This window comes from Phaethon aethereus (genome assembly GCF_964289735.1).
Source record: "Phaethon aethereus genome assembly, chromosome: 5".
In the NCBI taxonomy this organism is placed as follows: domain Eukaryota; kingdom Metazoa; phylum Chordata; class Aves; order Phaethontiformes; family Phaethontidae; genus Phaethon; species Phaethon aethereus.
Window position 1 is genome coordinate 15,265,515 of NC_138579.1, and position 24,290 is coordinate 15,289,804.

The window sequence follows — 24,290 nt, forward strand, 5'->3', positions numbered from 1 at the left end:
TCCCACTTGGTGTCTGCTATTTCTTACATTCAGAATATTTTAAAGTTGGAGGAGGACAGACAGGATAAAACATATCTTTCATTTTAGATATGGATGTAATCTTTCTTTGGACGTTAATTTTTAAGATCTTCTAATCAGTAAGTTTTAATTTATTTTATATTCTGAATTGTTTGGATTCTGTTATACTAGCCTAAACGCCCTCTTTCCCCTAGAGAAACAGGGATGTGCTCAAAGTGTATATGCCAGTGCTAAACAAAATTTGTTTCTGCACAGTTTAAACCACGTTTGGGAGGAATAATACGTTCTCTTGTTAGTATTATGGGCTTTTAAAGCATTTTTTTAAAGATAGAGTTCTCAACTGCTTTCCTAGTTGAGAATGCAGATAAGCATCTGTTTTTACAGCCAATAGAGTGGAGAGGGTTTTTTTTTGTTTGCTTTTCTGTTAGTTGCTTTTATTTTTATTTTTTAACTGAGTTGCACTTGCTGGGGCAGTTGAGTTTATCCCCAGAGATGTTGTCTGTGTCTTTTGTGGAAGTGAGTGCCTCAGCAGACATTGGGACATTATCATGCACTTACAAGTATACTTTCTCATATAAAGTTTGTCCTTATTGTGCAGATTTAATATTTTTCCTGATATAACAGCAGTTACAAATGTTCCATAAATTTAAAATATGATAACAAGCTGATGTTTCTTAGAATGGAATACTCAGAGGATGTATTCTTTAAGCACTGCAAAATTATACAGGGGACTTATCTTTGTTAAAATTAGTAATTTAACTAAATTACAAAGTGGATTATCCTCTTCAGTCAGACCCAATGCTAATACTCCACACAGTAGGAGATTGATATGTTGCTAAGTAAACCAAAGTTTATTTTCTTGTACTATGCCTTGAATGCGAGCTGAAGAGGAAGTTATAAGTTTTTAGTTTTTGATGTGTGTACACTACAGTCCCAGTACATCTGGTTCCGGGACTTACCATGCCCAGCATGCCGTCCTGGTTGTACAGCGCGGTACCTTGGTAATAAGATGATCGTGATCCAAGCTACCACCTAAGTGGCTCCTGGTACGATTTATCTCTAAACTTGAGTAGTCAATTCACAGGTGGCAAAACTTTGGCCATAGTGCATAGTATTAATGCTTCTTGAGAAACTCTTTGGATGTGGAGTGGTTGAGAATGGGAAATACTGGCCATGTCCTTTTAAAGCAGTTCACTTCAGGCTTTCCATCACACCATTTCATTTGTGGCTTGTGATTCACTGAATTAATAGTAGAGTTGTGTGATGAATTTGTGCATGAATGTAGTGCATGTGTTGCACTAAACAAAATGAACAAGGTAAACCTTGTACTTCAGGAGGAGCCTAAAGAGTAAATGATAGGTCCCAGTATGCAGACATAGACCTTTGCAAGGAAACTCTTTACTGTAGCTATCTGACTGTACCTGTGTGAATGAAGTACTATGGACTGAACGTATCAATCTAAGGCTGAACGTGAACACTTACATTTGATGAGGAGATTTACTGCAGGAGATAACGGATCTAGTGTGTCTTTCTGTTGCATGAACGTGGATGGGAGGGACTGGGCAGGCTGTCTCAATGCAAAACATGTCCAGTCTCAGTCCAGCTTGCTCTCCCACTTCATCTCTTCAGCCCTTTAGTGGGGCTGCATTCGGCTCTAACTCGTTTTGTGAAAGGACAGGAAAAGGTATAGAAAATTTGGTCACTAATTTCAATGTCATATGCGAGTGCCTGCTTTTCTGGGAAAGATCAGTATTTTAGAATTCTGTATGTTAAGTATTCTATAAATGGCGTGATCAAGAAGTGGATGTTAAGTCCATCACTGTCATGCCTCTATTCATTAAAGGAGATGCCACAGGATTGTAGGCAGGGTACTCGTTTGCAGTCAGTTCAAAATTATTTCTGTGTAGTCCATCAGCCAAATGCTAATTTCCACTCTGCATTTGAAGTGGGTTGTCAGTCCTTCAGACCCTTGAGTTGTAGCTGATGTTATGGTTTGAGTTATCTCTTATGCCACTGCTGTCTCATTAACTAAGAACAATTTTTGCAGGTAGAAGGTACAGAAAAAGGATGCAGTTAAATTCCATTGCACCAGAAGGAGTCATTCCACTCTGCTTCCGCTGCATGAATTCCCTAATAGTCTGGAACAGTGCTTTCTTGTGTATATTGGCAGAAAGTAAATAAAAATTGCTGACATAAAGAATAAGCAAGAATGTTATTTAGATTTAATAAGTTTCAATCCTGTGGTACCTTCTTAATTTTAAGATTTGTTCTATTAGGTTTTGCAAAGTAGGATGATCTTTCTTCCATTAGAAAAGTCATATAACAGCACAGGTTTGTGGACATAATTCCTAGCATTTCATGAATTGGGCTGTTTGAAAAATTCAGAGCATACCTCTGTATTTATAAACCGTTATTACAAAGTAGAATAATCTTTGGTTTTGTCTCCTCTCCTGTACAGTGAACTGGCTTTCCCTCATTAGGTTAGGCAGCATATGTCCAATGGAAAAAGTGAGTTCTTGTTTCCCCGTAGATCAGTAGGATCCTCCATTCTGAATTCTTTATTTTACTTAGCTTTAGGGCAGTTAAAGCCTCAGCAGCTCCACAGAGAGGAGTTTCTCTTCAAGGCTGCTGCTTCAAAGGGTTTCCAGAGCTGGGAGAGGGACAGTAACCAGCAAATGCTGACAGATCTTCCTGCTTCTGGCCCTGAAAGTGTGTGTGGTGTGTATTTGTGTTTTTGTACACCTACACATTGGCCTGAAACCATCAAGTAGCATCCAACGAGGCTCATAACGAAATCTCCTCATGTTAATGAGTACATTGGAAAGAGGAGAGAATCTGCAAAGAAGGGGAGGAAAAAAATTGTTTGGTCAAAAAGAATGAACCCTTGAGCATTATGTTCAAAGGAATGGAAGTTAACAAGGTGGAAGCTTAAACTGATTTTGGCTCTAACTGTTTCAAGTACACTTAGTGTTTTGGGGGCTGGGAGGGGGGTGGAGTGATGGCCTCAGCATAATTGCAACACTTGGTATGATGCTTTCGTGAGATACAAATGGAGTTGTCTCTACTTCAATGGTACACAAGAGGTTTTTGAGAATATTGAAATGTGATTTAGTAATATTGATGTAGTGATTGCCCACAACTTTGCCTTGGACTTGTGAGTGCTTGAAACATTCTTCACAGAAATCCAGCCATCTCTGTGTCTATGAACTCGGGAAACCAACCAGAACAAGGATATTTTTTTTTTTTCTTTTTTTTAGTTATGTATTACAGTGGAGTAGTAGATGTCACTGATGGTCAGTTTATCTCAGCTGAGAGGTGGTATCTTTTTAAAAAAAAAAAAAATCACTAACTTTGATCACCACCAGTGATTCAATTAATTTTTTCTTTACTTGGGATATACAATGGTTACAGTAGAATATACTGACCAATATGACTTCACACCAAAATACCTCAGTTCTTTTCAAGACATCTAGTAGCATAGGTAGGAACACAAATTTAATACTATGTAAACTTTTGTAGTCTAACTTTAACTTTTACTCAGCCATTTTATTGCATGTTACAGTAATAGGACTTGTACTTCGTATCACTCGGTAAACAAGCAAATATTAAGCTAATTTTAATGGAAATTCCTTGTCCAGATTAGGAGCTCTGATAAATGAGCTTTGGCATTTTGTGGTTGAATGGGGTAAGGGGTCACTGCCTCGAATAGTCCGGTCACTCTCTTACAGGAGGTTAATGCCCTTGTAGGCTGGATAGCAGAAGTGAAGGTTATGATGGCTTCTCAGCTGGAAAGGCACCCACCCCTTCTACGTTGAAGCCTTCATGCTGTCCAAATAAAAACAGGCCTTTCTCAAAAGTGGAGGAGTCCTTTAGCATCTAGTTTATAAGACTTGAGAATCCTTATCTTGTGATGTCCACCAAAAATATGATGGAGAAATTATTAGCCCAAAGGCCTCTTTGTGGTCATTAGGAGTTGTGCTTTCTTGTGAGACACTGAACATGAGACGTGAACCACTGGGTATTACTGCTTCCCAGAAAGATAAAAATGTCTGAAAGTGTCTTTTTCTTTTTTTTTCTACACACCCCCCCCCCCCCCCTTCCTCTGGTTGCCATACTGAGTAACTGGCTTCTAGTCTGATAGTGTTTTAGGTGACTAGAATAACAGTCTGTCTCTTTCCACAGTGGCTGCAGACAATCTGGCAGCAATTACTGTTACTTTTTAATATTTCTGGTTATTTTGAGATATCCTCCAAATGTCTTAAAGAAGGCTTGGAACGCTGATGGGGAAGCAGCTTTTTTTTTTAAATTTTTTTTTTTAGGAATAGCAGCATCAGGAGGAAAATGAAATTCAGCATGCCACTATTTGTTTTTGCAGTGGTCATCACCCTGATTGCCAGCTCTGACAATATTTTCACAGAAAGGATAACTAAATAGATGGTATTTGTTCTTTATAATAACTCTTTCAGTAGAATGTCAGGACCTGCATCTAAATTAATATATTCACGTTTTCATGTTCACATTTTTTATTTAAAGCTTCCCCTCCTAACTTTCTGAAACTACTTCATGCAGACTTGGTAAGTTGAAATTAGGGTTTGTGTAGTGGATAATGTCACATTTCAAAGCTAATCTCTAGACACCTAGCTGCATGAACCTATAAAAGCTAGATCTGGTGTGGTTTTTTAATGTATTAAGTGTTTGTTTAGTTTAAATATGTCTGTATCTTTTTTGATCAGCCTGAGCAATTTGTATGCTATGCAGCAGTCATCTTCTATACTTTATTAAATATCTGTCAATTATAAATATCAAGGTTTTACATTAATGTCAAGATAGTACATCAAAAATTCATGGAATATGTGACTTTTTTCAAGGGTATTTAATACTTAATGCATTTGTGTCATTTTTCTTTCTAGATATATTGACAGGTTTTATTAAGTGTTTGTTAGGGAGATTTCATTTTTACCAAGGGACTATAAAGGGAAGCTGCATACTAAATCAATTTTTTAATCAGAATATTGTTCTTTTTTGTGTGTCTTCAGATTCTTGTAACCTATAGGTTTTTAAAGTTAGACAGGAAAAGAGTCCAAGTCAGAAACCTAACATGATCAAATATGCTGATGTATCTTAACTTTAAATTAGCTACCAGAATATTGTACCACAGAATGTTATAAATATGGTAATTACGTACACTGGGATTTTATTCTACCTTGTGTCTTTTAAGACCATATATTTTGTTCTTTATTGTAATTTACTAGTGGTTTTATGCGAATTATGTCTGGATGGTCTACATGTAGGAGCAGTCCGTGAGTTTCACAAATTTACAAATGGGGAGGGTTGCAGAGCATTTGGTGGCATCCTGAATCTTTGCCCATGAGTTGCATGTTCAAATTGACTCATTACAGAGGGACTGCTTATGTCAAATGAACAATTAACCTTTGTCTTCTGATTTGATACAGATTTTTCCCACGGAAAGGACAATGGCAGCACGTATATACCTTGCTTCCTATAGGTGTTTGCTCCAAGTCAGGGTTGAGCGTTTTGGCTGGCGCTCCCTGTACAGAGCGCAAGGAGGGGCTGTGCACATGTATTGTGTTTGGTCTATAAAAATCACTTTCACGCCGTTAAGCCGTTCACGGTCTCTGTAATGCCCTTTTAGTGTGTTATGAGCATAGTAATTATTGCTGTTTGCAAAATCATTTATTCTGTTGCAAAGCACTTCTTTGGGAGGAGGGAGGAGAGCAGAAAAGGGCAGAGAGGAAAGACGGCGGACATCTGTTTGCCTGCCTGGGGTCTGTCTCCTGTGATAAACTTGCCAGACCCTCAGTTTGAAGCAAGGCAGCATTCGTTTACACTAGAGGTAAGTTATCCGAAGCTGGGGTTCCGGAACGTTGGAGTGCTACCTCAGGGCCGCTACGGAGGCGTTGCGCTTTGGTTTTGTGTTCCTTGCCCTCCCGAGCCGCGGCGGAACGCCTCGGGGAGGTGTCGGTGGCCGGGACCGCTCCGCCGCTGGTGCCGGGGCTGGGTGGCGGCGCGCAGGCCGCGGCGGCGCCGCCAGGTGGCAGTGCCGGCCCGTGCGGCGGCCCGCGGGGCCTCGGCGCTGGGCCGCGGGGCTCTTCGCACGCCGGCGGCGAATGCGTTGGGAGCTGCGATGTCGGACGCAGCGAAGCTAAGCAAGGCTTGTTTTCACCACCCGCGTGAAGCGCATGGTCTGCAAAGAAATGGGACGGTGAAGATACGGATTTTTAAGGGACACTAACTTCTAATGCATAAAATGTCATCTTTAAAACTTCAGGTGCAGAGTGAGAGTCTGACTTTTCACAACCTATAGTAATGTAACAGGTGAAAATGTTGCAGTATTTTTAAAGTGAAACTGATAGGCCTATGTCTCTCTGTTGGTGTTGACTTTCCCATCTTAGTTTATTAAGCTGCTGTAAAATAGATTAATAATGTTAGCAGTAAAAGTCGAAATTAAATTGTCATAATGGAAGTAATATAGGGTTGTGTTTGTGTTTGTTCTTAAGAATTGTTATTTCCAGTTGAAGGCTACTTTCATTTCTGGAATCGAGTCTGGACTGCTCGACTGCAGCAAAGATACCTCCTGAAATTTATTGGTTTGGGTTTCAGTTCTGGTTTTGTACTGAATGTTTTTGTGAGAAGAAATGACTCCGTAAAATGTGTTGCTACAATTAAACTCCAGGAAATTTGTTCTGCAGTGACCATATCATCGATGTGAATGAAAATCATATGGAAACGTAGAGTGCTTCAACAAGGAAAAAAGAAAAAAGTGAGGGAAGGGATGGCAGTCGCTGGAATTGTTAACTTCTGTTGTGTTTCAGAGAAAGTCCATCCAAAGGGTTAACTGGAGGGGCTGAGGGAGAACGGACACCTGGGACCTAACACCCAATTGGCAGTCTTTTGTAATATATAATTTGCCTAAAATTGCACACTGAGCACAAGCTTTTGTTTTCTAATTGATTTACGGTTTGAGCCACTTTTACCTCATCCCCTACTGTCCTGCACACAGTGCCAGCAAGTACATTACAGTGAAAAATGATAAATTACCATGCACTTGTGATGCTAATGCATCAAGAGTAAAAAACTGCATACTACATGGAGCTTCATGCATTAAGAGTGTCGCAAAGATAGAGCTGTGCAAAAAATCATTTGTATCTTCTGAAATAACCATTTGATCATTTATTTCAATTCGTCTCTGAGACCTAATTGAACCTGATGATTAAAATTTATGCTATTGTGGCTTTCCATTTGTGAATTGGGACAAAGTTCTAAAGAAAGTGTGCGAGTGTGGGCTTAAAGCTACCTGTATTTTTGAAACTTTTAATAAAGTAATTGATCAGGAAAGTAACAAGTATTACAGCTTCTTAAAGCCTTTTTAAAATCTAAATATTATGCTTGTTAATGACGACTGCAGTATGCATTCTCAAATGGTATTGCTTCACTTTTAGATGGGAGTATGTGTTAATGTAGGTACTGTCCAATTGATGTTACCGAAACTATTTAAATAGTTGAATCTGTTTTATTTTGGAGGTGTAGTGCATCTTGTGCTGAATAAAACCTTTACAGATATGGAGAAAGAACTGACAAACTCATATGTATAATATCTACTTGCATTTGTGAAATACCTTACTGACATCCCAGAGAAAAGGAAAAATGTGGAAGTTGGTGAAACCTAATACGTACTTATTGTCTGATTTCTTTCCCCCACCCTCCCTGCACCATGAGCTGGGTTTTGTTTTACCTTCACATACTCAGTCCACCTTAAATTTTTTTATTTTTGTATGGTGTCTGTGGGTTCCAGTCTTGAAATATGAAGAAACAGATTTATGGCGGCTGCTGGGCACAACAAATTAAGTTGACAGTGATGTATGAGAGCATAATAGCATGATGATCCCTCTGTAGCGCGGCTGGACGCCTCCTGCTTCATTTGGCTCTTGTTAGGATCTGTTAGGCAGCTAAATAATGAAATTCTGCTGACTGATTTCTGATTTCTCTTTTCTTTCTCTTTTCACCTTTTTCTGAAACTTGCGCTTCCCAGACCCATCCTAATGCCAGCAAACTGCCCTTAAAGGATTCTTTCACTTATGATGACTACAGGTTGGTCTGTCTTTTAATTTTTTTAAATATAGTGAACTGTGGGACCCTGGAAATGCTTCACTGGTGGGAAAGCCTTATTGTTACCGAAATGTTAAGTGTAGGATTTGATACTAATACACTTTCTTAATGAAGAAAAAAGTAAAATAAATATGCAGATTTTAATTGTTACAAAGGAATAGTCATTGTAAGCAGTTAATTTATCCAGCTGGCACACATAGTCTGAGATTAGTAAGGTAATTTGTTGTTTCTTAAGGAAATAATTCAGCTGATGTTGCAGGAGGATTGGGCTCTGGGGTTGAGGATTTTTTTTTTTACTATTTTTTTATAAAAGGCTTTACTAGCACATAGTAAAACCTAATATTTACAGTGACTGTTGAACAGGAGAGCTGGAGAACTTAAGCTGTACACGTGAAGCGTGAGTGTCACTTGGAGGTGGTATAGGGAGTGACATAATTAAGATAAAAATAAGAATAATTAACATAACAAAAGCTTTAATTCTGTTAAGTGATCAAAATAGCATGAATAAAAGCATTCATGAGGTCTTACTGGGATGTTTTCTTAGTCTAGTTGTACTTCTGGGTAAGTCTATGGAAGTGGGATTTCCAAAGCATGCCTCCTTCACTTACAGGGTCACAGAGGAACACACCAACTTACATGTGAAGAGGTCTAAAATTTTGCAGATAAAGTACAACAATTAGAAAGACACATATGGCTATTATGTTTCAGTCAGTGTTTGTATATCAGAATTATTCACAATTTTAACTTGCTTTTTTTAGAAATTAAGTAGATTTCAATTTGACAGTCTAAGTAATCTCCAGCCCTTCTGTAAGTCTAATTCTGTATATTAAATACTTGTTAGTAGTGGAGTCAGTGAGAGTTAAAATTAATTTGACCTTCTCCTGGTGGTGGTCTGTGTGTGCCCCACCCCCAAAAAAAAAAAACCAAAACGAAAAAAACAACCCCACAGCAAATATATGTATTAAGGCTAAAGACATACTGAAAATAAGATTATTCTTCTCCCTCTGGCATTTAATATTCATTTTTGTCTGAAATAAAATAAAAATTAACATTTCAGTATTTTCTAAAATTTAAGCTTTTCTGAAGATTCTTAAGTTTGAATAGGGAGCTGGCATTTCCTTTATTTCACCTGAGTTAGAAGGGTTTTGAATGATGTCTGTGCTAAACTATGTTAGACATTCATCATTCTTTTTACCTGGATATCTGTTTGGGTTTGGGTTTTTTTTTTCCCCCTCTTTATTCTGTTGAGCAGAAAATTTAGCAATACTGACCTAAGCCAACAGTTCACAAACTGAAGAGAAGTGCTTACCAAAATATCATGCCTAAGTCAGATGATGACACTGGTTTCTAGTGCATGCAGTACATAAGCTTTCTAGGGAGCGAGGGGAAAAATACCTCCTGGCTCTTACAAGATCTACTCATAAATGAGAGCTACTGGTGCCAAGCAGTAGCTGTGAGTGACTCTGAAGCCTGCAGGAATAGCTGACCCCGGATTTGGGATGTGTGGTGAGAAGTATGTGTGCAGTGAAGAGTTGGGGAAGCAGAAGGTGACATGGGAGTGGGTACTGGTTGAGGTAACGGTAGGTATGAAGGTTCTGTTGCAGGGTGCAGAAGAAGGGTGGGATTTGCAACCTGATGTGGGAATTGGTCTATGTGCTTGCCTTGGAAACAAAGGAGCTGGTGCTTCTCCTGCAAGTGGTATTGCCTTCTACTGTTGCTATAGTTGGTGTGATCTTTAAGAAAATTTACGTTTGGAAACTCCCAGCCTATATGATTGCTTCAGGTTGGACTACAGCCAATCTTATATTGATGTTTTGAACATTGACCATCTAATGTTTTTAATTTTTGTAGATGGGCGGTTTCCTCTGTTATGACACGGCAGAACCAGATTCCAACAGAAGATGGTTCCAGAGTTACTTTGGCTTTAATACCTTTATGGGATATGTGTAATCACACTAATGGACTGGTAAGGATTTCTTCAGTGTTGCTGTGAAAGGCTTTAGGGCTTAACTATTAAGCCTTTCAACTGCTGTAGAACAGTGTAATAACACTTTTCATTATGCTGCTTAACACCGGTATTTTATCTTCCTAAGTGACCCTAAAAAACTAATATCTGAAAGAAAGATTTGTCAGTTTCTTAGATGTCTTACAATAGCTTTTCTGGGAGAACTTCATCTAGAGAAAACTTGAAGTGATTGTATACTTACATACAGTTATGTCTCATATACATCTAATGTGCCATTAGAAGTTTTCAGTTACATGATACCTTTTTTTTTCTAGCCAAGTTTGAATATTCTTCTGACATGGAGTTTTGTTTCTGATGGGCTGAAAAAGATTCACAATACTGGACAGATTTGTTCTGAGAGTAGGAAAGTAGATAGTAATGGAGGTTGCCCTTTGTAGCTACCAGTAGGGAGAGTAGTTAGAAATTTGCAAAATTTTGGTTCTCAAAATACTGCCTGTTCTCCTAACCATGCCCAAAGAGCCTCGTTATGGAGACAGCAACAACAAGAACAAAGCCTAGTTCAACAAAAACAGTACATCTGTTACTACATCAAAGAAACAAAATGCAAAAATACTACTTTAGGGCATATTAAACATTTAAATGGTGACATATGTCTATAGAAAGTCAGACCTGCTGACATTTTGGCTTATGTGAGCTAGTTCAGAAGATGAGGTCTTGATTTCATTAACAGGCTGGTTATTGTTGAAGTAAGGAAATGGAAACTCGTAAGAGGATGGTTTATCATTGTTATGTAGCCAGTCTTGTGTACTCTTCAAAACTCATACACTCTAATTATGTTTCCAGCAGATAGTATTGTTTGTTGTAAGCAGTGAATGTGACTATACTATTCAAGTAATCTGATTCTTTTGTGGGAGAGCTGACCTGAGTGTTAGGACAGCAGCACCTGTTAGTATTGTTGGTGTAAGAAAAGCCTGGTTTAAATGAACACATTGTAAAGCAAGTTGTTTTTCACTTGACATTTAGCTACTTTATTGTTACTGTGACTGCACTAAATACAGCATGGTAGGCTAGACTACAAAGTTGCAAGTGTTTCGGTTATTTATTTATTTACCTTTCCCTATTAAAAGGTGATTACATGTTGTTCTTTAACAGTGATTCTTGCCTTTCACTATTTGTTATGCAATCTCATAACTTTGATTTAGCAGTAAAGCTTGTGTAAGAATCTCCAACATAAAGAAAATGGCTTGAAATTCAGAAATGTGTATTTTTGTAATATAAGTGTTAGCTGCAAGTATCAGTATTTCCTGTACCCTTTTCCTGCTGGGCATCTCTTTCAGATGCTTCTGCGGAGACTTATCTGTATTCATTAGACAGCTCTTAATGAATGCCTTCAAAGTTGGGATTAGAGGAAAGAAGAAGAGAATTGAGACTCTGGGACGGAAAAATTTAAGTATTAAAAGAGCAGCTAGTTATGTTGTTTTAATCATTGAAACTTCTATCTAAATTGATAAAGTAATTTTTATTTTTATTATGCTCTTTAACACTGTGCTTCATATGGAGCCAAACCTGCTAGTGCAGTAGTGTATCAGGGTTGGAAGCATTCTTCTATGCTGAAGTGTATCCTAAAGGGGGGAGGACAGTGGTGAGGGGTGTGCTGGACTTAAATATATTGTATGGTTATACAGACGTTACTTATTTGTTTCATATTTCTACAGAAACTAGTTTCAATGGTTATAGATTTAGGAAGGATAGACAACCGTAATATTGATAATGGGCTTAGAAAAGCTACTAAACCTATTTCTGTTGTTAGTTTCCTTGTGCTATTAGAAATAGGGAAAAACACTGCTAAGATACCCAAGCTGTCTGCATTGTAGCTTATATTATTGTAGAGTGAGATGAGGGTGGATTCTGCTCTATTCATAGCGCATCCCTTTGAAATGCATGAAGGGAATTGTTCTTCATCGCAGGAAAGTAAGAAACAAAAGATGGCGTTTTATGCACCCCTGTCTAGTCTATCCCGAACATAGTGCTGAAATACAATTCTTGATCAATCAGCTACTGTAGATCCCTGTTCTTGCTTTATTCCACAGGGCCCCTTTTCATGAGCTAGATAATAAAATGCTCTTTGGGCTTTAACTGGAGCTAGGTCCATCTAGCTTTTTCTTGCATCTGACACTATTAATTAGATCAACCTGGCTCTAAGAACTATATCAAAATGGTTGTCTTCATGCATTTCTCATTGTTATTCTTTAGTGGGATTGTATTTTGACAGTCAGAGGTTGATTACCAGTTCTGCCAGAGCTTTAAATAAGCTATATTCCGCCTGTTGGGCTGGGTCCATCCTTAATCACTGACCAAGCAGACTATTGCATGCTTTATACACAACTTGAAATTCATGTATCAGTCTGCTTCAGAAATAAAACTGAAAGGATGCAATTTATCAGCTATCATGTGGGAAGAGAAGTAAACACCCTGTTAATTCTCTTACATGACTGCTATTAAAAGAAAGAGGAAATAAGAGTCTAGCACTCCATTATGCTTTATAGAAGAGCTTTTCAGAAGCACTGCTGGTTTGGTTTTGTGTTTTGTTTTGTTTTGTTTTTTAAAAGGGAAAAAAAAAAAAATTCCTAAAAATGAGCAGTACTCTAGTGAAGCATGCTTAAACTGACAGAATACTTCTAACATACTGGAATTTCCCCAGTCTTTGAAAGTCTGCTGTTCCACAGGCATTTCAAGAAACTGGCATGGAGTTTTCACATTCAGAAGTATTTCATTGAGTTTACACACTAAGAAAATTTCAGGCCATGTCAAGTAGCTGTCAAGAGTTCCCTTTTTTGAATGGAAGTTGCAGTTTTTCCTAAGATGACTGTATTTGAACTCAGAAGGTACATTTGTCATAGCGAAGGTAAATCCTCTAGCACTTGCAGCCTGCAATTCGGGGTTAGATAACAGAATCATTAAGGTTGGAAAAGACCTTTAAGACCATCAAGTCCAACCATCAACCCCACACCATCATGCCCACTAAACCATGTCCTGAAGTGCCACGTCCACATATTTTTTGAACACTTCCAGTGATGGTGACTCTACCACCTCTCTGGGCAGCCTATTCCAATGTTTGACCACTCTCAGTAAAGAAATTTTTCCTAATATCTAGTCTAAACCTCCCCTGGCGCAACTTGAGGCCATTTCCTCTTGTCCTATCTCTAGTTACTTGGGAGAAGAGACCAACACCCTCGTTGCCACAACCCCCTTTCAGGTAGTTGTAGAGAGCGATAAGGTCTCCCCTCAGCCTCCTCCAGATTGAACAACCCCAGTTCCCTCAGCCACTCCTCATAAGACTTGTGCTCCAGACCCCTCACCAGCTTCATTGCCTTTGTCACACTCCAGCACCTCATGTCCTTCTTGTAGTGAGGAATATAGCAAGATAACCATCTAAACGAGAGATCTTAATTCAAAATCGTTCAGTCCAGCATAGTGAATATACAAGAATTTCTGTTTTCAGGTACTACAGCCGATGTTTTGCAGTAGGCTATATTACATGACTCTCTTGTTCTCTTCTGATCTCAACGTACCACAAATGCATTTATAGACCTGAAGTGATGGCACCCGCATGCAGAGCAATTCTGCAAGCCTCCACAGGGCCAGGCTGCCCATGCCTGCGACTGCCATTTTGGATTTGCTGCATCATAGACAAGTTCCCTGTGCTCACTTTGAAAGCACGATTTTCGACTGACAAATGCATGCTTGATGTTGCAAGCAATGTAAAACTATTAACATCTAAACTATCAACCAAGCTTTTAAAATAATCCATGGAGTTCAGTCTTTGGACAAACTGCATCCAAGATGGGAATCAAGGTATACCGCAGCTCGCATATAAGTCAGCTTACAAATTTTTATTTACAGAGGCTGAGAGAGAATCTTTGGCTTCTAAGTTTTTTTGTTTTGTTTTCCCCAGGCTCAGAGCATATTTTTCCATAAGTTAGCTCTGTCAATACTTAATTCAGAATACCTGCTGTAAAAGTTGTTTCCTGATTGTTCAGCAGCTTATGGTCAATCCTGTGGCTGCGTCTGTGCGTGCATCTTTGGTAATACTATTCAAGAACATGCTGTTTGTCACTTTTAAAAAGTATTACAGTTTTAGGATAGCTTTACTTGTTAGTGCGACTGCTTTACGGTTTTGTAATTTTTTTTCAGAGAAGTACAGGTTTGTTAAGAGAATTTATCCCCTTCCATTGCCTGCTACCATCAAATAAAATCCTTTTAGCATTTTAAGAGTATTACTTAACTTTAGATAAAGGGATTATTTGCAAGTAAATTATAATTCTCTGAAGATTATATCCCTTAAAGATCCACAGTTATCTAATCCTTTTTCATTGAGAGATCAAAAATGTGCTGGCAGTTGGAGGATAAAGCACAGCACATAGAGCTGTCAGTGCCTTGCTCCCTTGGGCCTCATGGGAGCGACTGAAAACTCCAGAACTTTATAACAAGCTGCTGGCTTTAGCACGGGACTGTCTGTGGTCTATGGAGGGTACTTTCCTCAGAGCCTTCTGTGTACTTCTGGTAAGTTATTTCTTCCTTTAGATTTCTTTAACACAGAGGTTTTTGAAAAAGAGATTGCTCAAGAAGTGTAAAACAATTACTACTAACTTTATTATATTGTGCAGAGAAAGAAATACATACAATTGCTATTGTTAATATCTATTTTCAATAGGACAACAGTTTTTCAGTGGTGGGGGAGATAAAAATAAAATGCTAAAGGTGCTTTTGTTACTCTTTCTTTGGATAGATCACTACAGGCTACAATTTAGAAGATGACCGGTGTGAATGTGTAGCGCTTCAAGATTTCAAGGCTGGAGAACAGGTAGTGTGAACAATTATCTACATAATTGTTCTTTAAGTTTTGTGGACATTTGGTAACTCCCTACGAAATTTTAATAGCAGAGTGGTGTGGATTAAGCCCTGCTACATTTGAATTTTATTATGCTGAGCTAGTTTTGTGTGAAAATACTACCAAACTAAATAAGTGCACATTTTTCAGAATAAAGTATTTTCTGCCACTTTGTAGACCCTGACTTTAGGAGTGTTTTGTTTCCTCATATTTTAGAGAACTAGTTTAAATATTTAATCACTGGTAAATGCACATACACAGACAATGAGTTTGGTGTTCTGGATGAGATTAATAAAAGGCCATATCCAAAGGACCAAAGATAAATATATTTTAGATTTCGGGTGTCACTTTGTCTGCAATAGCAGATTGTGGAGTCTTTCTTTAAAATGTTGTTGGCTTATGTTTCTTGTTACTCTTCATTTAACAAGAGGTTAAATGCCATATAGTTGCCAGTCATTTTACCCATGTTGCCATTCCCATGCTTAGTGAAAATGAGAAAGGACCTAAAAATATACGCCCTCCCTTTCACACAGGCATGCACACATGTACACATGCCCCTTCATCCTGAAACAGAAAGTACCAAAGGGTGAGTCTTGCAAAGGTGTGTGGAACAGTTCCAGGAATCCAGCATTTTGTTCAGAACTGCCAAGATACAATAATGAGTGTTGACACTAGTGATGCATTGAAGACAGTGGTTCCAGGAGTGTAAGAAATCTCCGGTACGAGGGTTTCTGTGCTGTGTCATCAGCCAGTCTAAGCCCTCAAGTATAGTGGCAGTCTTTTTCTTACTGCTTGTGCAGCTGCAGTCAGCATGGCCAGAAAAAGACTTTGTCTATGAAACATCCTGAAATGTTTTGCAATTCAGTCTCTGAGTTATTGCCTTTAGTTTATTATTTTGCTAGTCTTACACTCAATAATATTTTGATTTTTGTTTTTCTTATGTATTGTTACCTTCTTTTTTTAACAAAGATCTGTCTGAAAACTTTTTATGTCTTTCCAGAGGTATATTTATCCTCATTGCTGTGCTGAGGTTTACAGTGATTGTATATTTTTTTTGTGTGCTCTTAGAATTTGTTATGGTAGTCAAAAATTTGCTGTATTTTCCAATACCGGTATGATGAGATAAAAGGGGTCCGTAGTTTTTGCAGAAGTGATCCAATTTATAATTTTCCACAGCTGGCAATGGATGTGTCATATAGCTGTTCTGGCTGCTCTCTCCATTTCAATTATAGAGGCTTCCTCTATTTCGATTTTATTTTAGTATTTTCACTTTGTCTGCTATTTATCAGATTATTTTTTTAAATTTCTGTGCAAACTTAACTGTTATCGACATCATTAAAGCACTTTAATTACATAATTCTTCAGTCTTTTAATACACTGTGCAGATGTTATTTCTTACAGTTTCAGCAGGAAGAGTGTATGATCCTTGCTTTTACTACTAAAAAATGTGAGCCAGCAGAAGTCCACAAAATCTATCAAACACTGGCCTTGAATAAAGCAACTTTGTCATTCTGTTTAATTGGCTTTTTTGTAAAATGATCCTAGAGTGTAAGAGCATAGTGTATAGTCTAATCATGATATATGACTTTTAGTTTAATATGAGATGTATCACAGTAGTTTTAAAACTTTTGAGAGGTTAGCAACTCTCCTTTGTCACTGCTTTAATGTACCTAGGCAGGTCACTTGTTCATTATACGAGTGTGTTATAGTATAATGTTTACTATAATTTAATGTAATGCTTAAGCATTTAGTGCTTAGGATAAATAGTTCTAATCTAAAATTGAAAACAAAGTAAGTAAATGGCATCATTAGTGTTGTTGAGCCCTTAAGAGAACACTGTGCCTTTCTCTGTGAGCTGGACAGGAGTGGAAGCTTACAGGTATCCAGAACATTGCTGTACCCTAAGGTTAAGAAGGGAGATCAGTAAACGTTGAAACTTTTTTTCAAACAAAAGGGGAAAATATCCTCTTGATGCAGGAGAAGACAGTTGCTACTTTGACCTCTTGTCCCATGTACTTTGTGCAGCCTAGCCCTGAATTAAACACCTTTTGCAGGTTATATTTAGGAACTTCTTTTTTAATGTGAATTTAAGTAACCTATTTGCTTTAGATAAAGAGTTCAGAGTATAACACAAAAATAAATACTGGCTGAACACAGATCAAATCTCTCTGTATGATATAGTTTGGTGTATCCATGCCTTAAGGTAACATGAAAACAAAAGCAAAGTTCATCCATCAGCAGTGTAGGTTACTCTTTTGGGTGGACATATGCAGGGGGAATGACCCCAGAAACACCATTTCTTTTAATGGGCCCTCTATGTCTCAGATTTTTTAGCCTTTAAAAGGCATAGGATCTTTGAAAGCTTATTTCCATATCCTGATATTTTATGACAGTGTGAGAAAACAAAGCATTTTTAGAGTAAAAAATAAGAACCTCTTCTCTCCTTTTCTCAACAGAAAGTCTCTGTTGCATGGATATGTTTACATCTACCTCTGAAGTATATTGCCATACTGTATACAGCATTTGAATCGATACCAGAAAACAAAGTGTGTTTCTTTATATAACCAAATAAACCTTGTACTCAGAATAGTAACTCTTTCAGGAAATAACTTTCAAATTATTTCAGTTTTGTGAGCTGATCTTAAGCTTTTTTTCCTGTCCCTTCACTTCTCTTTTCATCCTTCTAGATTTACATTTTTTATGGCACTCGGTCAAACGCTGAATTTGTGATCCACAGTGGTTTTTTCTTTGATAATAATTCACATGACAGAGTGAAAATAAAGCTTGGCGTGAGTAAAAGTGACAGGCTGTATGCTATGAAGGCAGAGGTCTTAGCTCGTGCTGGTATCCCAACGTAAGTAAAATACAATGCCATGGGTTTTCTAAAACATGTCCAAAGTATACAGTGTCCAGTAGAGCGTATATAAAGCTGTTCTATGATAGGTTTCTTAGGTGTAATATTTCTCCTGTTTGTATAGCAAATTAAAGTTATTGTAATAATATTTACAGAAGTTCTCTGAGCTATGTTATCATCTAATTTGGACCATATATAAGGAAAAAAGCCTTTGCTTTAATAACCATTTGAACAGAAAAAGAGCAAGGATTAATTTGAAGCAATCTGTGGTTTTTCTTTCTTTCCTATCCCTTGCAGACATACTACGATGCTCAGTATGTGAACCACAGCATTTTCCTTTAGTCTTTTCAGTCCAGAGGGTACTGTTAGGAGCAGCAGACGTGAAACATTGCATTTTCATGAATTTATTATGAAAGCCGTATAAAAATAATTGTAAGTGTAAAAATTGTAGAGATAACTGTCCTCTTCAGATACAGGTTAGGGAAGCTTTTCTTTAGTTTGAATGAGTATTACCCATTTTTTTTAAAGATACTTTTGTAACAGTGCGTTTGTTGTGTACTTTAAGATGCTTTATGTTGAAATAATTTCAAAGGTATGACAATAAAACTTGCATTTACTGTTGCTGTTTGATTGTTTCTTTTATTAGTTCTAGTGTTTTTGCCTTGCACTCTACCGAGCCTCCAATCTCTGCCCAGCTATTGGCTTTCCTTCGAGTGTTTTGTATGAGTGAAGGTAGGATGTTTTAGAAACATAACCTAATTTACATTTGTTTGGGGGTTGGGGTGGTTTTTTTGTTTGTGTTGTTTTTTTAATGCAGGAATGTAATAGACATTTGCATAAAACATTAAGCTAGAACACTGGAAAAGTTGAGGAGTTGAGGTTAAAAAAGGATCTATAAGCTAGTGAGAAATGCAATCTTTGTCCATGCTGTCTGAGGGAGTATTTCAGTAACATAGGCCTTTCTGGAACTCCTAAAGCATGAGGTGATGCAATTTTTAATTTTTTTTTTTAATCTAACAGGCTCTTGTGAATGAGTGAGCTTTGGAGCTTGTTCTTTAGTTCTTAGATTTAAAAATGGTTCACAGATTGAGATCATGTGAGACCTAGGGATTTACATGCTTAAAATCATGGCATATTAGCCATTACTGTTAGAATCATTTAGTTATGGAATTTGAATAATCTGTACTGTAGGACAAATATAGAAGAGACATTTCTAAGTTGAGTATTTTCAATATTGTGGTAATTCATAATCCAAAACCTATTTATGTATTTGCAAACTGTAGTGTTTCTCTTATGTTAGGGGGTTTTATAGGGAAAATCTATGTACAATTAATAAATATTCGCCTAATTTGTGCATGTGAAACTTCTGATTAAACGTTTGTAATAGGTGCTTGCCAATCAGGTGCAGTTTTGGACATTATAGATGTGACGCTTTTTCATGACAGTGAGAGAATTCCCTTTCAGTTAGGGATGCTGTGTGGATGATATGTATTATTATACCAATACGCATACTGAAGTTGTTGAGTTTTCACATGTTCTCTATTTGCTTTCTTTAATAAGGACAACCTAATTTAGTTAGTGTCATGCCTTCGCTGCATCCTGTCATCCATCTTTTAGAACTTACTAAGAAATTAGAATAGAATAGTTCAGTTGGAATGGACATACAGTGATCATCTAGTCCAACTGCCTGACCACTTCAGGGAAGTAAATTCAAGTAAAGAAAATTTCAGGATGCTGATGAGGGGGTGAATTTTCTCTCAGAGAAGAAAATATAGCTAGTAAACGTTTTAATTGCATTACTCTATGTGGTTGTGCTCAGACTATTCATATGTCTTAAATACTGTGTAAGAAAACTGTCTATTGAGAAACTATATGCAAGTGGTTTGTGAAGTTTGTGGTAGCTGCTTTGCAGAAGTGAAATTTGGTAATGAAGAGATTAATGGAATTTGTGTAATGTCAAGGAGCTGATTCAATATTTTCTACTCAGTGTGAGGTTTGTTTGATGGATGTCTTTTCTGACCAACTGTATGGAGTTTCTGCTACTGAAAAAGATTACCAAAACAATAGGAAAAATAATTCCATTGCTATTTGCACAGTCTGGCCTGTTCCTTTTATTATCAAAAAGTTCACTGAACTCTTTAAAGAATTACTCCCTTTTGTTTACCAAGTATTATACAAAATATTTCCATCTTACTGTCACAGAGCTACGCTGTGTGTGAGAGGCTATGATATAAAAAGTATCTTTATTTCAGAGTGGAGCAGAAGGTCCATTTTCTGCTAACCTCAAGACTTCCAGTTGCCTCACTGAGGAGAATCCTAGAAATAACCAGCACATCTGATAATTCTTATTTGAGGAGAGGATTTTTTTGTTAGCTGCTTGAAGCTGTACTATTGAAAATAAATCTTTCTGCAGTTTGTCAACTGACAAAATGAATGATGAGATTATTTTTAACAGATTGGTTTTATACTTATTGCAGAAGAGCTGAAGGAACACTTGATAGGCGAGCATGCCATTGACAAAATCTTCACTCTGGGGAACTCTGAGTTTCCCATTAGCTGGCACAATGAAGTTAAACTTTGGACATTCCTAGAAGCCAGAGCATCCCTTCTTTTGAAAACCTATAAAACAACTGTGGAGGTAAAATTATCATTATATGTAATTTAAATGTCTGAAATGTTTTGTGTTATGATTGTAGGAAAGATATTTTGTCCCCCATCTTGTCTTTACAAACTTTAATCTGAATGTTAGTACATAATTCATTCTGTACTTTTTAAAGTGTAGAAACAGATTTGCATTATCTAAGGAAAATCAAATCAGACTGCAAAAAAGAAAGTTTTGTTAATGTAATTTTGTTAATGTATTTTTTTCTTTGATTCTCCAAATAGAGGCTACTTGTTTTTTCTCTGCAAGTAAAATAGGGAATCAGTTTCAACTTGTTGTCTATTAGTTGAATTCTCCAGACTGCAAAGAGATATGCTACTCTGGCGAGCGTATAACTGAGCCTACATGTTTCATGTATTTGTGAAGTCTTCTGACTTCGCTTGTCATGCAGCCTGACCTATGTGGAGAAACTTTTGGTGGCTTTATGAATTCTCGACAAATTTCAGTGGGATGCCATGCAGACCCTCTCATTTGGCCTAGACTGAAGAACCTAGCGTCACTTACTGTTAGCGTATAGAGAGAAAAGTTGAGGGATTTTTTTATTGTCTTGGTTGTTACTAAGAAACTTGCTTTTTCTTTTCTAACAGGATGATAAGTCCTTCTTGGAGACCCATGACCTTACTTCACATGCGATAATGGCTATCAAATTGCGCTTAGGTGAAAAAGAGATCTTGCAGAAAGCAGTAAAGAGTGCAGCTGCTAGCCGAGAGTATTATACCAAACAAATGGCAGATGGAGCTCCGCTTCCTAAATATGAAGAGAGCAATATTGCCTTGTTGGAGAACACTGTGGCAGACTCTAGACTCCCTATTGTCTTGAGAAACCTAGAAGATGTTGAAGAACAAGGGGACTTAAAGATTGATGAGGCTATTGATGCTGAAGTCACAGAGAATGGGTTTGTAAATGGTGAAAACTCTCTATTTAATGGGACCAAATCAGAAGGTGAAAATCTAAATGAAGAGAAAAGCAACAGAGAGACTGAAGATGCCAAAGAATCTTCTTCAGAAAGTACTGATGAGGTTAAAGAATAGTCCTAAAATTTTACTTTCTTGTGAAATTAAATTAGCTGAAGTTTATGAACAGTGCATTTATGTTGGTGTGTTTCTTTGTTAACATTTCTCTTTCTGCAGAGAAAAGTGTTTTTGCTGCTTTATATAAAAATGAATTTTTAAGTTATTAAAAAGATTTAGCATCCCTTTTCAATTAAGATTGCCATCTTGCTTTCAGGCAAAAACTGGGGGAAAGAGAGGTGCCTTTGGAAGATTTTGCAGCCCTTTGTTGAACCAAATGTATTTTCTTCCTGGGGAAGAATTAAGCTCTTCTATCTGCTGTGCTTTTGTTGTTCTGTCACTCTGACTACCGAAATTAAAAGCTTGCTCTGCCTCCTGCCAAGAAAAGCAGAAGGCAGGATTGACTTGGTATTCAGCATGAAGGTGGGAGAGCAGTACAGCAGAAAACTGGATAAGAGGATCAGAAACTTGGGAGACTGGAGGAAAACCTGTTTAAAATCAGGTATGCCAGTCCAGAAAAAGGTAAGGTGGCAACCTTATGATTGGCATTTTTAAATGTTGATGAAAATCCGAACTGTATACATTTGAAGTGATCTCTGAAGGTTTCAGTTTACTTTTTCTTTTGTTTACTGTATAAAAATATCTCACATTTCTTCTTCAGTCAGAATTAGGCTGCTACAATACAACATTCACCAACTTTTAAAGGCTGACTTCTTTTTATTTCCAGGTGATACCTTTTATTTACAAGGTTGACAGTGCTACTGGAGAGTTTGAAAGCAGATAGGCCAAGCCACAGCTTTAAACTGTACTATTCAAAGTGAGGTCGCTTCCCAGCTTCTTCAGGTTTTCACAACTAGCTAGAGGTTTTCAAAGATACACTTTTGACTAAACCATTATTAAAAGGAACATATGGTTAATATTCCTGTCTGCTACTCCTTCATTTCTGTGTTGTTGGATGTAACATTGAATGTGACATGGTTACCTGCTCTTACTTAACTTTGTCTTTTTGTTAAGATACTAATCGATGCTGTTTTCTTGACGGAAATGGCAGGCAGGCTAATGTATTTAGGCTCAAGTCCAGACCACAGCCAAGTCTGCAGTACGCTTTGCCATTTAGATTGTGTCTCTGTCTGATGCACATTTCTTGGGATACCTCCACAAGTTAAGCAGGTCTGCCGTCTCCAGCAGTTTTGATCACCCTCATACTATATGTTTTAACTTTAGGTGGAAACAATACAGTCCTAGCACGGTGCAATATCAGAACAAGGGTAATTCCAAGGCTTGACTTTGAAATTACCTGGATATTGGGAAGAGAGGAGGGCGGAATGTTTTTATCTTGTGGGTTAATGGAGAGGAGTATAAAGTGATTTTAATTCTGTTCTCAATATAAGGACTTTGTCTTTTACCTTTGTATCCTTAAGTTCAAGATAATGGATCGAATGAACAAGCTTGGACAATTCTTTAAAGCTCAGTAGTGTTGCAACTTGCTCATCCAAGATCAGTTGCAGGAAAATATTTTTTGGCATATTCATAGTTTTATTAGATTTTGCTTCTTTTATACTGCAACTTGGAAAATGTTTTTGCATAAATCTTTGGTGCAATACACATAAGTAGTGACTTTCTTTAAGGTTGTCATAGCAGTTTTGGTGTTCAGCTAGTATCAGTGTGGGGAAAATAGAAAAAAAATAGTTTTTTAAAAAATATTTCACTAAGAATGGCATGTTGCCATTGCACCTTGGATATTGCTTCACCACTAACAAGATGCTGGACCAGTATTTTTGTAACTATATGCTGCCTTTGGTAGAATGTTATGAACTGTTGTCTTGACAGTTTAAATGTTATACAAAAGTCATTACATTTCGGTTTTTATTAGGACCAATATTCCATTTCTGTTTCTGCCACTTACATTGCACAACGTTGTACTGGATACTATGATGCAATTCTGAAACTAGCCTTCCCTGAAGACTATAACTGTAATTCAGAATTTAAATGCTTTGATTCAATCTGATACACTGTATTTTGTTCCAGTGTTTGCTGATATTTCTGGCTTAGCAAAGCCTGTGGTCACCACAGGACAGAATGTGTGGGTTTTCTTGAATAAAACATATATACCATGTCTTCCCTAGTGAGTGTATTATACAAACAAAACCTCTACCTGCTACCAACTGCTGTATCTTTTGGGGTCTGTGGGGAGAGGTGTACCAAGAAAGATTAAAGGAGAAATAGCTGGCAAAAAAAAAAAAGGGGGGGGGGTGGTCCTAGTAAACAGAAAGTGGTCTATTAAGCGCGTGGTCAGAATCGTACTCTTCATATGCTAGTGTTACTTAGAAAAATACATTGTACACAACAAAAATAGTGAGTAATCTAATTTTATAATTTGCATTTTTCCTCTCTGCATGTAATGGTTTCTCAGAAGCACTAACCTAAAACTTAAGCTTTTGAAAACTGAGGTGGAAACAAAAAATTGGCACTGATGAGCCCTTATTACCATCTGTCATGAAAACAGACCTTTCAAAGCATTTTAAAGTTAACTTTCTTCATAATGTTTGGTTAAAAGGCTGTTCACACTAATCGCAGGCTAAATGCCAAATCTTGCTTCTGTTTAGCTAGCTATCTGAAGTAGTCCTGTAAGAAAGACATCACTTGGATTTCTCGGACTGTTCTCCAAAAACAAAAGAGGGGAAGAAAAGCCCTTTCTGAATTTTGCATGAACCTACCTACTGCTGAATCGTTTCTCTAACAACCTATAACTTCTCTATACT

At 37.4% G+C, this 24,290-nt stretch overlaps 1 protein-coding gene across 1 annotated transcript in view; it reads left to right on the top strand.

Annotated features, from left to right (window-relative positions):
* SETD3 (SET domain containing 3, actin N3(tau)-histidine methyltransferase) overlaps window positions 1-21,594 on the top strand; it is a gene marked incomplete at its 5' end in the record, with an annotated part of 35,155 nt that extends 13,561 nt beyond the window's left edge. The window contains 7 exons of the mRNA XM_082000316.1: window positions 8,069-8,127; window positions 9,997-10,111; window positions 14,901-14,975; window positions 17,690-17,856; window positions 18,503-18,588; window positions 20,334-20,494; window positions 21,106-21,594. Coding sequence (XP_081856442.1) covers window positions 8,069-8,127; window positions 9,997-10,111; window positions 14,901-14,975; window positions 17,690-17,856; window positions 18,503-18,588; window positions 20,334-20,494; window positions 21,106-21,549 — 1,107 coding nt within the window. The 3' untranslated portion in view covers window positions 21,550-21,594. The remainder of the gene's footprint in view (window positions 1-8,068; window positions 8,128-9,996; window positions 10,112-14,900; window positions 14,976-17,689; window positions 17,857-18,502; window positions 18,589-20,333; window positions 20,495-21,105) is intronic.
* Between the last annotated feature and the right edge of the window lie 2,696 nt (window positions 21,595-24,290).